The 17283-nt window shown below is 39.2% G+C and overlaps 1 protein-coding gene across 1 annotated transcript in view; it reads left to right on the top strand.

Annotated features, from left to right (window-relative positions):
• CPA6 (carboxypeptidase A6) overlaps positions 1-15466 on the top strand; it is an 85079-nt gene extending 69613 nt beyond the window's left edge. Inside the window, exons 9-13 of the mRNA XM_026077009.1 lie at positions 3252-3362; positions 3615-3705; positions 8157-8359; positions 13501-13585; positions 15251-15466. Of these exons, the coding sequence (XP_025932794.1) occupies positions 3252-3362; positions 3615-3705; positions 8157-8359; positions 13501-13585; positions 15251-15438 (678 nt within the window). The 3' untranslated portion in view covers positions 15439-15466. The remainder of the gene's footprint in view (positions 1-3251; positions 3363-3614; positions 3706-8156; positions 8360-13500; positions 13586-15250) is intronic.
• The last annotated feature ends 1817 nt before the right edge of the window (positions 15467-17283 follow it).

The following is a 17283-nucleotide window of genomic DNA, read 5'->3' as shown; positions in this document are numbered from 1 at the left end:
TTAATTCAAAACCAGAAACAGCAGAAGCTGATTGTTACCCTAAATTTAATAATAATGAAGTGTGGGACAACAAATCATTATTAATCTCAACTACAATTGTAGAGTTTCTCTCAGCCCCATCTCCTTGCTTTGTCCTTCTCAGTCAATTCCCTTCCTTTATAAAAAGCACAACTGCATCCTAAAGCCATTTTAAACTCTTGTATTTTATTGCCTTGGCACTTTACAGCATAGCTCTTTTGCTTGCTTTGTCCCCCAAATTAAATTTCCAATGGAGCAGATCCTCAGCCAGCCCAGGCATGCCTAGCTCTATCAGCAACCACTGTCCTTTGCTCATCCAGATGATCCAGCCCCCTCTTATTAATCACTGGTTGTTCCCCCATCCCCCAGGCAGATTGCTTGCACATTGTTGGCAGGGTTCCTGTATCATCTGTTCATTCACTAATAAAACTATTCAGCATTTATTGGGCCAGTCTGGCTCTCTGTGCATTCAGCAGCAAAGCAGCTATTGATTGCATGATGGGGAAGCAGAATCAAGCTGCATAAAGTAGCATTACATTGTATTCTGAAAGCCCTGTGCAAACAACAATGCAGTTAATTCACTAATGGTTTATCTGCATGTTGCTTGTGTCATAGAGAAGAGGAAAGGTTTCAACGCTGTGTTGTTTTTTTTTTTTTTCCCCGTGATCATTCTTCGGAGGATTTAAGAGTCACGTCACAAAGGACAAGTCGTGTGTTGTGCTCCAGCAATGACACACCTTAGTAACAGCAAGGCACAGTGCCAAAGACCTCACTTTAAGGGCGATGAGATTATACAGCCTTTGTTGCTTTCTTACATGTATCAGATAAAATTGTCAGACAAAAACATAGTATAAAGGACGAAGTATTTCCAACAGAAAGCATCTGTATGGTCTCACTTACACCAGCTGACATCATTAACACTCTTGCTGTCCGTGAATGAGAGCACTGCACCAGATCCATTATACTTTAAATGAAATTGTACTCTAAAAGGGTAACAAAATTATAAAGATAAACCATATATGCTTTAAAGAACAGAAAAGAATCATTGATGTAATTGGGTTTAAATCAATTTTAAGACTTAAAATTTCCAAGAGTGTTACTGTGGGACTGTAATGTCTTCCAAAGTCTCTCATAGTATTTCTTCAAAGATAGCAGGCATTAAAATAACACAAAGTGGCTTTAAAAAATGAAAGGACACTTGACATTTTGCAATGTGTGTTTTATTTTGTTTTTTGAATGGGGGTGCTTTTAAAAATTTAGGTAACAAAAAGAAGAGTGTTTTAGAGAAGTTATTATTATAGCATTCCAGTTTGTAGTACAGAACATAACTTTCAATGTAACAAAATGCATAACTACAGATGTAACTTGCAGCCAAAGAATGACATACATAAAAACAGATACAAGCAAGTATGTCAATCTCATTATCTATGATACATAAATACCTACTACAGAGACACAACCTGAGCTGTATTTTTTCATACTGTGTAAAAAGACAAAACCATTAAAAGTCAAGGAAGCAGTGTGCGGGGACTTATTTCCTCCCCAGCCAAATTACTTCTCCCTGAAATATGCATGATAAAAATGCTCATTTCCCTTGGTTCATGTCTGTTTTCACTGCAATAACAAAGTCTTACAGATTTAACATCTACACTTATCATATAGATTCTCAATCCTGTGAAGATTTAAGTGCATGGCTAATTTAATGCACAGAGTAGCCCTAGTTACTTCAATTCTGCATGTGGAACAGTAATGAAATAGAGCCCTTTTTTCCATGGCCATTATTTTTGAGTAACCATAGCCTTCAGTTTTGAAAAAAATACTTTTTACTATAGCAGCAGTTCTCTGAATACCAACACTTGTATCCAAAAGCATTTATAGCCTTGATGTGGTTTCCTAATAAAAGTAAATAGAATTGAAATGCAGTACCGTTCCAGCTAGGAATCTTTGGGAATTTCTAGCACATGGGCCAGGAGACCTGTGACATGTGTGTTGGCTGGGGACTTTTTTCCCTCAAAAGCCTGGTCTCTTCTTCTTCTTCTCACCTATGGTAAACCCCTTCCCTCTTCCAGCAGCTTGTCCCCCTCTGTGGTGCTCCACGCCATGCTGGCCCTGCTGCTGCGTCTCTCATTTCATTCTGTGCTAGGCCCCTGTAGCCCTCGATTTCTCACCTTCCCCTCCTCTTGTGTGACTGAAGGAAAGGTGTGCTGAATGTGGAGTGCAACCAGGTGACCCAATGGTTTTGCACAGGGCTGAAGCACTGGATTAGCTCTGCAAAAGCGTCTGAAGCGGCTGCATGTGCAGAGCCATGCATTGTGAGGGAAGTCGAGGACTAGAAATACAGCAGAATAGAATAGGTGTAATTACAGCATCTGGAGGAGAGGAACCAGCCACAGGTTTGCCTTTGAACCCAGTGTCACTGTGTTACACTTCCCAGCTGTCAGGTGAAGCACTTCATTCCCTACTTTGTACAATCAAGACTTAAACTTTGAAGGATGCAAGTTTAATGCCCAGCTTTGACGAGGGACAGTTTTTGCTACAGCACAGGGAGTCCAAGCTTTCTGCACGTGGTAAAGGAGCATCTGTGGTACTAGCAGCCAGGAACATCTAGTTTACTGCATTTCTGCAAGGTGTAGGATAGCAAAAGATTACTTTTCCCTATCTAGACCTCCTTTGTTAACCTTTATACTTGAACTTCTGCAAATTGCAGGATTTTCTAAATTATAAAGGAATAAGCTACCTGTATTGATGAATTTGAATATAATAAATTACTTTGAATACAACAAAAGTTTGCTTCATGTGAGCCTTTAATCCCTTCAGACATGCTTTGACCTCACCAGATCATCACCTAGTGGAAAAAATAGCACTCCTTTGACTTATGGGAGATAAACACGTCTCTTCAGCTAAAAATCTGTTACACTGACTTTCAGCTCCAATGTCATTATACACTGTGTATACACTTGTTTCTGTATTAAGTTGTATTTTCTTGGCTGTTGAAAGTAACTGAGAATTGGAGAGAATAAGGTCCTTCGAAACACCTTCTTTCATATGTTCACATGCTACTTTTAATCACATTTACGGGACAATATCAGTCCTTCAATTACAGCTCGGTGAATGTCAGTGACGCAGTAAGATCAGGCCTCTATGCTGCCAAAGGCTCTCTTAGCCGGTCACAATACTTAATTTGGAAATTATTTTTATTATGGAAACTACTTTCATTGGCCTTTCCACTCTAGGCTCTTCAGACATACCAGACTGATCCTGCCATGAGAAAGATGCTAACTCAGCTGTATTTCTATATCATGCCTGTATTTAATGTGGATGGATATCATTTTAGCTGGACAAATGTAAGTAGTATCAGTAGTATTCCTCAAAAATTTTTTAAGACAGAAAAGACTGAATGATTATTACATAATTCAGAAGTAACTTTCCATATAATCTGGTCCATCACTTTGTGTCATGAAATATAGAAGTAAATGAGTTCAGCTAAATATTGTACCAAATATGTTTACTGGAGTAGTTTATTACATGTGCAAACAGATTTTGCAAAATATAGTAAAATATTACTATTTAAATAACTATTTTAACATTATGATTAGGATCGATTTTGGAGAAAAACAAGATCAAAGAACTCAAGGTTTCGGTGTCATGGTGTTGACGCTAATCGCAACTGGAAAGTGAAATGGTGCGGTAAGTCTGGAAATACCTTGGTCCACCAGGTCAGATTACCCTGTATTTAATTATCCAACACACTAAGTAGGTTAGCGTGAAGTGTTCCCTTTCCACAGGTAAAATTGAAGCTACTTTCCCCATAATGCTACAAGCCAGGCTTCAAATCGTCCTCCTAGCTTCTGAAAAAGAAACCAAATGCCCTGAACTTAGGAATACCACCTGTCATCACATGTTAAAGCTTTCCTGGGAAGTGTGGCAGAAGTGAAGACTAGTCAAGTAAAAATTGCACATAAGCTATTTTGTATTTCTGGAATCATGCAGATTGTTTGAAGCACATTTCAGAATTTACCTGACTACAACTTTAAGAAACATTTTGAACTTTTTTTTTTTAATTCATCACTTCTCTGAAATGGTGTTAGCTTTGGAAACTTCAGATTTGTTTTTCAGCCTTGTAGAGAAGTGTCAGAGAATATTTTAAGGACATTATTATTGGAGATTTAATAAAGAAAAAATGATGCTTCTAAGTGTGTGGAGATGAGTTTTTAAACTCCCAGTACTTCCATAAATACTTATCATGAAAGTTGACCTCAATTTTGTATATAGAACGCAGCAGTGGTGAAATACTAGCAGAAGGTAGAAATGGATCCATTAAATAAAAAATGGTATTTTATTAACTCTTACAGCAATATGGTACAACTCTCACACAGGAGAAGTTTCTGGTGTAGTAGTAGCACTTCACTGTGAAATTATTCCCTATGTTCCTGGTTATTACTGCCTTATATTCCTGGTTCTTCTGCTGACCTGCTCTCCAATCTTGGAACAAGTTTCTTCACCCCTCCGTGCAGCTGTTTTCTCCTTCAGTGTCTCTCTGCCTTGTCTGTTTACATTATAAACTTATAAAGGCAGAAATTGTGTTTGCATAGTGCTAGTGCAACAGCCCTCCCTTCCGCCCATCCCTCCCCCATTGGAAGTCTGATTTTATCTTTAAGTAGTTTTTTTGAAAATGTTAAGGATAAAAGTAAGTGTGAATAATCTGGCTGGGATGATTATAAATGAGATGGGAGAAAACAGAAACATGAAAAAAGTACAATCCAGTAAGCACCTGTAACAAATGTTTCCAGTTTTTATCAGCTCACAGTAAAGAGATACAGAAGCAGTTAGAGAAAGCCTATGGTAGACAAGAATCCCTCCAATAAAGAAGATAGTGCCAGGGCTGCTATCATGACCTCTGAGGCAATTTTATGCTGGGAAAATAATCTAAAACTGAACCAAAGTCCTGCATCACTGTTATCGTCTTTTACTTAAGATTATAAATCAGAACTGAAATCATATTTATTGTGCAGAAGACGGCCACTTGCTCCCCAGCCACTGTATTCAAACACAAATACTATTTACTCAGTCCTGAAAGATGGTTGTGTATTTATGAGCAAAAAATGTATTTTCTAGGCTGAGTGAAACTACAACAATGCACACATGTACACACACACACACACATTGTGTGTTGTGATCCACTATTTGTTGCATGTCTCCCCTGCTCTAAGTATGAAAGACAGATCCCCACCCCAAGTGTAAAAAATGGAAATTTATTCCAGGTTGCTCATCATCTCGCCAAGCATATGCTCTGCTTCTCAAACTGGACCCTGGACTCCATCTCATTCTCTGTTAAAACGGAGATTCACAGAAGTTTAATATTTTGCCAGAGAATAAAGAGCTCTTTCATGGGCGCCTGGTGCTCAGAAGCTCCTTGCCCTGGGCCCCATGTTCTCATTAACCTGACACTAAATGAGGCAAAGGAGAATCTGGATCATATCACACTTTGAGGCTTGCATAATCATGATGCATGTAAAATTTTATACTGCGCATGCTTGTAAAAACCTTTTAATTCAGTTCAGTCACACTTACTGTTTGCAGACAAGGCTGGAACTTCACCACAGGGCTTGCAGGCAGGTGTGCTGTGGCAGAGTCCGGCCCCAGCAAAACAGCTGAGTGCTAGCTGCAGCTGGCTATTTGGTAGAGATAACGCTGCATCCCTTCTGCTTTCCTCCTTCCTTCCAGTGTAGGACTTTGATGTAAGTTTTATGATGTTGCTTCTGTACTCTCTAGGGACTGAAAAAAAAGGGATATATCACTGATTATGGTAGCTTTCACTCTGCAGCCTTCTGTGCTCAAAATAGTGCACAGTAACTGCATACAGACCCAGGTGAATGCTGATTGCAAGATCTCCAGGATAGAGATGCTCCTTATAATATATGCAAGTGCAGTAAGTAGAGGAATGGTTTAATGTTCATTAAATAAATAGCAATTTTTAAGCCAATAATGAGACACTTAGAACTAGATCATTTCATGGGGCAAATCCGGTTAAGGGGGCAGCCCCCAAGGAAGCAGGGGAGGAAGTAAAATTTCCAACACATCCCCATCACGCACTGAGGATAGTACCACACACCAGCAGGAGCAGAGGCTGCAAGGAGGTTTGAGGCTTGCACTCCAGCTCATCCATACTCCTACAGTCTTGCCTCTGTACCAAAGCAAACTTGCTTTTATCAGTCTCTGCATGCAATTTCTTTGTACATTTGATCTCATGAGGGATATTGGAAGATACTTGTCCCCCCGCAGTATGCTGCCAGGTACAAAAATAAGGCAGCATGTTGACTTCTTCTGTAATTTCATTTTCCTCCCATGACTGTAACTTTGACATTTCACAGGAGTTGATATTTACTGTATCTTTTTTTTCCTTCTTGTGTTACTTTAAAAGACCTTCCAGTATGAAAACTGAGGATCTCCTTACATTATCCATGGGCGCCATGGAAACTCTGTCCCTCCACTCCCAGCCAGCTTCACTTAAGGAAAAGCATTAACTACAGCTGGGATTGCCAGTGGCTCCCTACAATAGTCTGAACAGTTTAGAGCATCTTTTCTTCACCAAGATTCACTAAACTGAGTTTTTTTTTACCATTGGGTCATTTTACATTTAGCTTGTAGCTTGTTTATTAACAGTGGTGTTTATTTTCATGATTCATGATGATACAACACTGTAACAGGAGATGAAGTATCCACCCAAAAAGCAAGAACTCTTGGAGACTCTGTTAAATGGCTTTCCTTTAGCTATATTATCTGACAAGAAATTGAAGCAAGGTACTCTTGGGATTTGGATGACTTGATGGCCATCTGTTCTGCAGAGAGCAGACCATCTGCCCTCAATATAACCATTCCATATCCATTGCTATCTAAGCACTGATACCTTTTGAAATCACCACTGGTGGCCATTGAATGATAGCCTCCTGTTTTTATATTATAAATGAAGCTGCAGTATGAAATTCTTCCACTTTTTAATTTTTTTTCTGGCATCAGGCTGATTGCCTAACCCTGTTATAGTTCATATTATTATATACTATCACAGTACACTGCTCGTTTCTTATTATTTGGAGATGGGACTACCTACTCTACAGAGGAAAGCTAATAAAAGACTGCCTCTTTAAGTCCCTGATGGCACCAGAGAATATCGCAACCAAACTATTATTACTCTGTAGGTCAATGTAAAACAGGTGGCATTTTGAAATCAGTGGATAAAAGATCACAATTGATTTGCATAAATATTGTTCCTTTAAACCCAGTCCATAAGCTGTAAATGAGATGGTGGCTTAGATCCAGGATTGCTAAATGATAAAGGAGCCACTGTCCCATCTCCTTTTCTGAGTTTCATCTTTCACTTCCTCATGGGATATTACATGTAGGTCTCACTTCTGTAGCTTACTGCCACCTGAGCAGGTTGATGTGTTGAAAGAAATCCTCACAATTAAACTCCTGACCCAAGAGAAGAGTAAGCCTTGTTGCAACCTTATATGATTTCTGTTTTCTAACTGAGCAATCATCCCATGCAGCTTGTTGTTTTTCTCCCATAAGGTTTGTAAGGGCAAAAATAGGCAGTAGTTATGGACTATTTTCATGTTTTAAAGCAGTCACTAAGGTAATGCATGATGAGGTTATCTGCCTGCCCTTGTAACCATCATTGCAGTAGCTACAACATTAACATGCTCTTAAGAGCTAGACTTGTCTTGGCAGTGACTAGTGAAAGACGTATAGCACTCTGATTTCAAATAGAGCCACTGAGACCCCTCAGCAGTTATAATAAAACCTCCACGCTGGAATGCCATCAAAAAATGCGTCCCTTATATGGAAAGCTAGAGAAGAAAATACAATGAAGTCAAGCTCTCCTTTATTTGTTGGTTTAAAAATAAATTCCCTGAAGAGAACTGCCTATATCTGGCCAATTGGCAACTTGGTGTGTTTATTAGATGAATGAGCAGATTGCTGTACTGAGGTACCACTGGCTCATACTCATCAATCGGAAAAAAGCAATTTGTTTATTGCTTTTCATGCTTTTGCACGCAGACCCACACAGGTTAAGCCAGAATCTGACCCTTACAAATTCTCTGTGATAGCTCACCTCAGCTTTCTCTTTCAATCTGTAGATGAGGGTGCTTCAGTTCACCCATGTGATGACACCTACTGTGGTCCTTTTCCTGAGTCTGAACCTGAAGTAAAGGCTGTTGCTCATTTTCTTCGCAAACATCGCAAACAAATAAAAGCCTATTTGTCCTTCCATGCCTATGCACAGATGCTGCTATACCCCTACTCTTACAAGTATGCAACTATTCCAAACTTCAGCTGTGTGGTAAGTATATTAGCACTTGGGAGACTATACATCTCTATTTTTTATTTTTGATACATTTTGTTTTGAGAGGAAACTTGTTTCCCTGATGCTTTGCATATATTTAATACAGAGCAGTATTTATTCTGGATCTGCTTACCATTTAATTTCTGATTACATAACTGTCACTCCAAGTGAATCAGCAGTAATTTGATTAAATTAGCCTTCTGTCCATCCATCCCTGTAAATTATTTCATAGGATAAATCCTTGTGTTTAATTATAGTATTTTATGTAATTAACATAAATAACATAATAATGGGAATTATGTAGTTAAATCCTTGGGCATCTAGCTGAAATTCTGTCCCTTCATGCTCAGAACTTCAGCCTAAATACTAGAAGCACATAGATCTTTGTCAATTTTATGAACAAAATAGAAGTGAAATAGTTTATTTATCAATTAGAAGAGAGTAGTAGATTTCTCCAAAAGCAAAGTTTCTATTGCTTTATGTGTCATCCTGCTCAGACTTAGTTTTTTTACCCCTTTGAGCCAAGCAATTAACATCAGGTGTTTTGAAGATTTTGTCTATTAGAAGAATAAATTGGTAATAGTCTGGTTTTTGATGTAAGCCTATCTGTTTACAAAGAATATACACGTTTCATATATTCCATGCTCATCCAAAAGCAGGAGAGCTATTTCCTCTGCTCACAGTTTGAGCTCTCTTTTCAGGCAACATCATAAAACCCTCCCTTTAGCCTGTTCTCTTAGGGAAATGTTTCTCAAGCTTCACTTTCTCTGTGCTCCTGTTCACAGACACATATTGCACCAAGCAGCAGCAAGTCACTTCCTTTGGCCCTCAGTCCCTGTCCAAAATTTCTGTCTCCCATTTTGGCCTTGAATATTGCAGTGACTCTTAACTTTCTAGTTTCAGCTAGTTTACTCCAAAAGGAACTTAACTGCATCTTAGGCTTATCCCAAGCAGAATAAATGATATCATTAGTCCCTGGAGCTTCACTGCAGTTTCACTCAGCTGTCATCTCAGGAGGCCAAACAGCAAACACTGCACAAACTGAGCTCCCTTTGATGGTTTATTTCTGTTAAGACACTTAATTTCACCAGCTGCTAAAAATGTCCTGCCTGATGTCATTCTTGGGAAATAGAGCAAACCAGAAGTCAACAAAGCGACCAGAGCAGCTAAAAACGTGAGACTTGTGGAGGCTGGTAACGCAGTCCTGCATTGTACATAGCGTGTGCCATTCAGCGCATCCTCACAGCAAACAAAGCCATGAACCCACTACTTATTCTCCATTCTCCACACTCTTTTGGAGAGGTGGCAAAGGGATAAAAGAACTCTTGAAGTGAACTACTGACTACTACTCACAAAAAAAAAAAAAGTAGATGGGGAATTTGAAAGCACAGGGTCTCACTTCTTTGAAGACCAGCAGGTGCAAGTGTATTTTGTAAAAACTGGCAAGACAGCAAAAGAAAAAGGCATGGTGTTAGGAAGAATCAGCAACTCCTCTGCAGGAAGATGATTGTTGAGTATCTCTATGAAAACACCCAGAGTAATGTAAGACAACACTGTGTCAGGAAATTCATTCTAAGGAAAAAGAATCTCAAATTGAGGGTTTTCACACATACCAGTAAATTTTTAATACATGTTGTTCTTGTACCTTGAGAGTTATTTCCATTCTGAGATGGAGGGGACCTGCCCCTCAGTACACACACTCTACCTTTCCATCCAAAGCTTTTAGAAAAAAGGAATTTGGTTTCTGATGAGCGGTAGGTGTTTGCGTTTGTAAGACCTTGGATCTCTCGGTCAGCATCAGGAGTGGAGCAGAGACCTAAAGTGACAAGGACAACAGTCCTGGACAAATGAAAGTCAAATCCCAATTCTAAATATTCTGCTGATATTTTGGACTTTATACTTCTTTTTATTGCAGTGGGGCAAAAAGAACAGGGAGGCTGGAATAAGAAACTGAAGTAGTTTCCTGTTGTTAAGAAAGTTCAGTTTGGGGATTAGAGTGAAAATGAATGGAATACTGTTGCTTATTTCCTTGTGCATTTTAATATTTGCCTACAGCCAAAGGCTCCATCACCTGATGGTTCCTAAATGCATGATCTTCAATATTTGAACTGTCTATCATGGTCACTTAAACTGAGGTTCCAATTCTCTAATTCTCATGGAGAATTGTAGTGAGTTAAAAAGCAACAGTCTCTGCTTCCTGCTGATGATGGAACGAGCTTTGCTGGCCCACATGGATTGTGCTGAGTGGACAACTGTAGGACTCCACATGTACAGCAGATGATTAACGTTTACTGTTAATAGGGGGTCACAATTAATCCTAAGCAAAAGGAAGGATGCTTGTGTCTGGGTCACAACGTACTAGTGAGCTGTCAGTTACCATTTCAATTAAAGTGTTCAATTATTCAGAGTTGCTTTGAAACTGGAGAGCTGTGTGCTGATCACAACATACAGATTCTGTTCTAATTTAGGCACAGGTCTCTTATTAGCACTCTCCTGAAATCTGTTCTTTTAAGATACTTAAATGAAATTGTACTTTTAGATTAAAATAAACAGCAGAAACATTCACCCACCTAGAGGGTTTTAAATTTCACTTACTGTTCATTGCTTTTCTCCCTGTACAGTCATTTGCCTGAGTGTTTACAGTGACCTCATATGGCACGACCAATTTTGTATATCTCTTCTTTGTAAAAATCTGATAATATTATGTCAAGCTTTCTCCTTGCGGGTGTTCAAAGACTGGTTGCCTGGCATTATTCAGATAGATCTGCATTGTGTATGATGCAGGTCAGAACTGTCCCCCTTTTTGGGTATATAACTTCAACAGTTGAAGCGAGCAGCATCCCTCAGGGCTAAGACCAGCGCGTTCACAATGCCCGGGGATGTTTCCTATCTGCTAGACACGTACTTCAGTCACTCCCCGGCTGACCTTTGCATGATTGCTGCCTTTGCACAGAGCTCAGTACTATTGTACTGTATTCAGATAGGCACTGCCAAAATGTTTTCATTAGTGTTTGGGTTTTTTGTCTCATTGCTGTGTGACGTGTAACTCATATATGCGGAATCTTTTCCTTCCTCATTATGTTCTCCTTTCCACAATACATCTCCTGGGACATTGCTGCCCAGTCACTCTCTGCTCCCTCAGCTGAGCCCTGCTTGCCCTCAGTGCACTACCCTCAGTGCACTACCTGTGGTCAGGCCTTCCCAGCTACACACCATGGCTCCAGTGATCCTAAGTGCCAGGCACAGCTGCTTGCCAAATTTCTGTTGACCAAATTTGGTACTTGGGGCTTCAGTGCCAGCGATGGACAACAGCCCTGGGCCACGGCTGGAGCTCCTCACTCCTCAAGGCCCAGGGAGGCAGTTTTCCCACTGCCACGGCTCACGCTGCCACCCCTTCATTCTCACGCAGTCTGACACATCTCACCCCATCATGGGTCTTGTGTGTCATGACTTGCACAAGTTGAGACATCTGCATGCGTAAGAGGAGGAGTAGACCCAAGTGACAGCATTTCCCCCTTCCTTAGACCTCCCCCCACCTCTCATGTTTGGTGCTAGGGTGAGTGAGAAGTTACCTTTCTACGTCAACTTACTCCCACATCCAAACACTGCAGAAGTTCCCGACAGCAATAACTGTTTCTACCAGTTTCTATCGTCATGCAGTCTCTCGTGGAGATGATAAGAGGAGAAGAGACAAGCTGAAAATGTCAGGCCAGAGCCTCTGGCAATATTGTCCTTGAGCTGAGAAACAACAGAGGCCAAGGAAACAAACGACAAAATCTAATGGTGTCTAATGAATTCTTATAGTGGGGTAAAAAATTGCTCTTCCATTGGGAAGTGATTTCTCAGTATAAAGAAAACTGCCCAAAGCTATACTGTATGGCCAGTAAGTGAAAAAGAACTTTTTTTTTCCTGGAATGACATTTTAAAGCAGTTTTCTTTAGTATCTTTACTAGATCTGAAACAGATCCACAATAGGAACACCTGCACTGGTCAAGCCAAAGGTTAGCCAGAATCCTCTTTCTTGACAGTGGCAAATGAGTGGAAGCTTAGTGAAAGAGTATAAATGGAAAGGCAAGTATAGAGTAATCCTTCCCCAGTGCACTCAGCTAGTGTCTGCTGAACAACAATGTAAGGACCAAGTGCACAAAAACTTGCATGAACTGAATTGTACAGCTCTTCAGTTGACAAAAATAAAATAAACATTACAGCTTCAGAAGAAAGCTCAAAGTCCAGCACTTTCAACTTCTGATGGCATTCATTTACTGGCTCTCAACAGGGAGAGCTCTTTGCATTATTCTAGATATTCTCTGTTTTCACTGTACGTTCTCTGGGAATCTTTCCTGGACAAATCCTGGATCATAACCTTCCTTTTTCTTCTGACTATGTGCTCTTTGTTTGCAAGACGTAACCATATGTGACTCTCCGAATTAGTGGTAGGCCCAGATCTCCGCACCCAGTTTCATAGACTGTCATGAACCTCCTAAACAGACTGCATTGCTATGGATCTTGATGTACTGTATACCATATCAAAACTGCAGTTCTGCAGTAGAGGAAAGTGTTCTCCAAGTCTGCATCGTCTGGTGCCAGGGAAAGTTAGAACAGCAATGAACACTGACCTACCCATCAGAGTTTCAGGAGTGGAATTAGGTCCTTCCTTCTTCCCACTGTGCTCACTGACCACTGTGGGATGTCCCCAGTAGATAATTTCTTCTTCACAACAAGCCCAGCTGAGATAAGGTTTAGTGGACTGGGACATACATCCACTGGTATTGGAGGAAAACACTTGCATGGCTTTTAAACTGCACAGAAAGATAATTTTGTCTCATTGTGACCTGTATTTGGTGTTGCAATAGATGCAATATATACCAATAATTCCAGCTATTTAATGGATGATCATTCACAGTGCAGTAGCTTCTTTATGCCATGAAAATACTGAGTCAAATTTTTAGTACTGGGGAATTGCTGTCAGTAAAAATAAATAATGTATTTATCCCTTAAAATCATTTAAAATTAGCTTCCACAGACTTGTGGAACACAGCATTGCATCAGAAATAAATGATCTGTAGCTCAGGTTCCAATTCTATTACAGCATTTAATGCAAAATCTAATTTATGGATTTGTTTTTCTCCCACTCACAGGAATCTGCAGCCTACAATGCTGTTAATGTTCTTCAATCAGCTTATGGAATAAGATACAGATACGGTCCTGCATCTAGCACTTTGTGTGAGTTTCCCTCTGACTCAAATGTGTGACTTTGACCTGCCTACAGTTAAGAAGGGGATTGCCTTTATTATGACAAAAGAAGCAAATACTGTTGAAAGTGAACTTTGGTCCAGCTGTGGATGGTGAGGAAGGCAGAAGAGGAAGTTTTGTAACTGATTCAGTCAGTTGATTGCAGTAAGATTCGGTCAACTGATGCAATAAGAGAGATTAAAATACAATGCATTTGAAGGGGAAAAATCTAGCAAATAACATGTCCAGAACATACAAAAACAGATAGAACAGGAGACCTTCAAAAGCGTATTTCTACCAGATGCTGTAAATGCATTACTTCATTATGAAATATATGGGAAAAAATAGTTCAAAGAAGGTTTCATTTTTCACCACTACTTTGCCTCTCCTGTGCATTTGTGATAGATACAGCTATTCATAGAGCTCATTCTAAAATTTAAGAGGAACACTTTAAAACCTAGGTTTCAAATGGTCAAATGGTTTCAGAGTGTCTAGATGATGATAAATGACAGCAACAGTATCTTTATTCAGACATCTTCCATTTTTCGAAGGGTGATTTCAAATGCATTTTCTCCTATAGCAAAATATCTTTAAAATATGGCTTTTAAATATGTAACAGCATTTGTCAGCTGAGCTTTCCATGTAGACTGGTAAGTGATAAAGAATTTCAATAGGTTTCAACAAGACACAGTTTTTTACTGAGGCTATTTGGGTGGATGTGAGCCTATATGAGGCCTCAATTCTCTCAGTAAGGATAAGGGAAATTGAAAAAGTGATAGGCTTAAGTAAATCGCAAGATCTTTCACAAGTAATCTCCTGCTTTTCTTTTGCTGTTGTTGAAGATAGCTGTGTTTTGGTTAAAGAACTCTACATGCCACACTTTATTGTGGGCCTCCACCCCACACTCATCATCTTGTGCTTATTACAGCATAGTTAGTCGCTATTTCAAAAGAACAGCAGTGTGAATTAATGTTAGACTTGTACAGAAGAAAACAGGCCACGTGAGAGATGGATCTTTATCTAAATATAAGCGTCTTGGATAACCAACATATGGGGATAAGGAAAAGCATAAGAAACACACATCTTCTGGAAGGTTTGTTAATATTAGGCACCACCTATGCAAAAGTTAGCATGCTGTAAGGAATCAGGAACAAATGAGAGAGAAATGAAAAGAATTTTAAAGGCACTTTGAAAGGCAAATGTAGTTTACTTTATCATCCCTGCAAAGGAATTGTCTGTGAAGAACTCTGCTCATAAAAAAGTCACTTGAGTCTGTGACCATGAAGAGCCCAGGTCCAGCTGGGAGACCTTGGTGGAAATAAAGCTTTAGACTAAACTCACTAGGGGAACAAGAAGACTTTGGGACTTTGTTCTCAGTGTTCTCCTTTATTAAAGTTTCTCTTTAAACAAAAAAAGTCAGTTGTTTTTTTCTTTCTGTGAAAATCAAGAGTCTAATCTCATATTGTGCTGAGCACCTTGTACAATGTGCTGAGTGCCCGTGCCCTTCCCTGCAGGGCATTCGGGATCAGAGAGAGCCACAGCTTAGTCCCAAGTATTCCTGAGTGCTGTAGATAAAATGCCAAAATAACTGTCTGGTGCTTTCAACAGGATAAGCATTTAACAATTTTTTAATGTTCTCTGAATTCCTTCCCTCAGATGTGAGTTCTGGTAGCTCTATGGACTGGGCCTACAAAAATGGCATTCCCTATGCATTTGCATTTGAGCTGCGCGATACTGGCCACTTTGGATTTTTACTTCCCGAGACGCTAATCAAACCAACCTGCACAGAGACCATGCTTGCAGTTAAAAATATAACTCTGCATCTGCTGAAGAAATGTAATTAAATCTGTGTCTGGGATCTGGAATTCAATGTTTCACTTCCAGTGTTAATGGCTTACGGTGTGTTTAATTGTCATTCTGAGTCAAACCACTTCAAAACTGTAGTGCATATTTGGAAATATGGTGTTGATCCTACCTGATTTACCTGGTGGAAGAAGGAAAATCCTTCAATTTTTGCTCTACAGAAGTTCATAAAGTTGATATACCAACTTAGTTTTCAGTTCAGTGTAAGATACTCTGTTATTTATATGATAAAGCTTTGAGTTTGTGCCAGTGACTTCAGTGGGGTAGATTCAGGTCCACATAGAGATGCCTGAAAGAAAACTCAAGTTCCAGATTGTGCCTGTTCTTACTCCTTTGCCGAATAGGAAGACTTCCCATCGCAGAGCCTGTGGAATAAAGTTTATATTCATATATATACATCCTGTGAGCCCACACAGGCCCATGCCTACAGCAGTAAATGGCAGTGCAGCATATAGCTGCGGCTGGCCACACTACAAGTAGCAATGTGGCTTCTGCATACATACACACACACACACATATATATGTGTGTGTACATATACATACACATGTGTGTGTGCACTTTTGTGATTTTTTTTCCTGTAATGCAAGAATTTGACCCAAAGTTTCCTTCAAGTATTCAGAGATAAGTATTTTCAAATGTATATATTCAGGTGGACTAAATCAAGATACGACCTTTGAAAATGTAACTTTCTTAAAGATTTGTACAAATTATAATGAAATATTACTAAGATATACGAAACTCCACTGTATGGAGATACCCTATCTGACAAAGCAACTTGCCATGACTTGGAACTTGGAATCAGGAGCCGGCTGATGCGTCTGGGGTTTGCTAGGGTCAGCATATGCCCACTTCCACCAGCTGAGGCTCTAGCCTTAAACTGTAATTAAGATGTTAACTGAAGTTTTATTTATCAGTATTCTTACAGTGAGTTTTATAGGTCTACGGCTATGTGGCTGTTTTTGGAAGTCAAATTTTTGCATGCTTTAAAGGACTTAATAATAGATTCTTAATTGAGATGGAGGTGAAATCGAGAGCTTTACAGCTGAAACGCAGTGAATAAGCACCATGTTTTAAAGAATAATGAAAGCACATAGAATGTAACAACTTGCCAAGGTTTTTTGGTACTTTTAAAATAATATTTTTGACATTATTATATCTGGAACAGCATATATATTACTATATTAATTTTGAGTTTAATCTTATGCCATAACATGCTAAATAAACCATATTTGTTAATAAAATCTTCAAAGGCTTCTGAAGTATCCTTCATATTTCATTTCATTGTTAAAAGCCTTAGTTCAAGGATTTGTCAATTTTACTTACCTGCAAAATATTATTGGCACCTAGGATGTAATATTAAAAAGAATCTATATCCTCGCAAAATAAGTACTATAAGTTAGCAACTGGGAAGTCTTTATGAGACGTGGGAGCACTATATTTAATTAAGAATGCCACTTTTTTCACAGATGCAAAAGGTAATCAGTGAGCAAAGAGGACAATCTCATTCTATATAGGCTTAACATTTTGTTAATAAAAATGTTTTTATTCTAAACAAGCTTTCTGAAAGTTTATGGATTATTTCATACTTGTTTGAATCATGCAAGTTTCTGTGCTGGTTTAATTAAAATCTAGAGGACAGAAGCTCTCAAAATATCTATCCACTGCTCATCTCCATTTGCTCCTGACCATAATTATTAAATATTTTGAAGACAGCAATAACAGTCTTTTGCCGTGCATGGATTCTTGACAGTTGGTCTTGACAGTGGTGTAAATTAAATCTTAGCAGCAATTGCCAGAGCTATTCTGGATTTAAGTGACAAAATTG

The sequence above is a fragment of the Apteryx rowi genome, unplaced genomic scaffold, assembly GCF_003343035.1.
Source record: "Apteryx rowi isolate R43461 unplaced genomic scaffold, aptRow1 scaffold_446, whole genome shotgun sequence".
Lineage (NCBI taxonomy): Eukaryota > Metazoa > Chordata > Aves > Apterygiformes > Apterygidae > Apteryx > Apteryx rowi.
The sequence above is the reverse complement of the archived record's forward strand: the minus strand, read 5'-3'. Positions and strand labels throughout refer to the sequence as shown.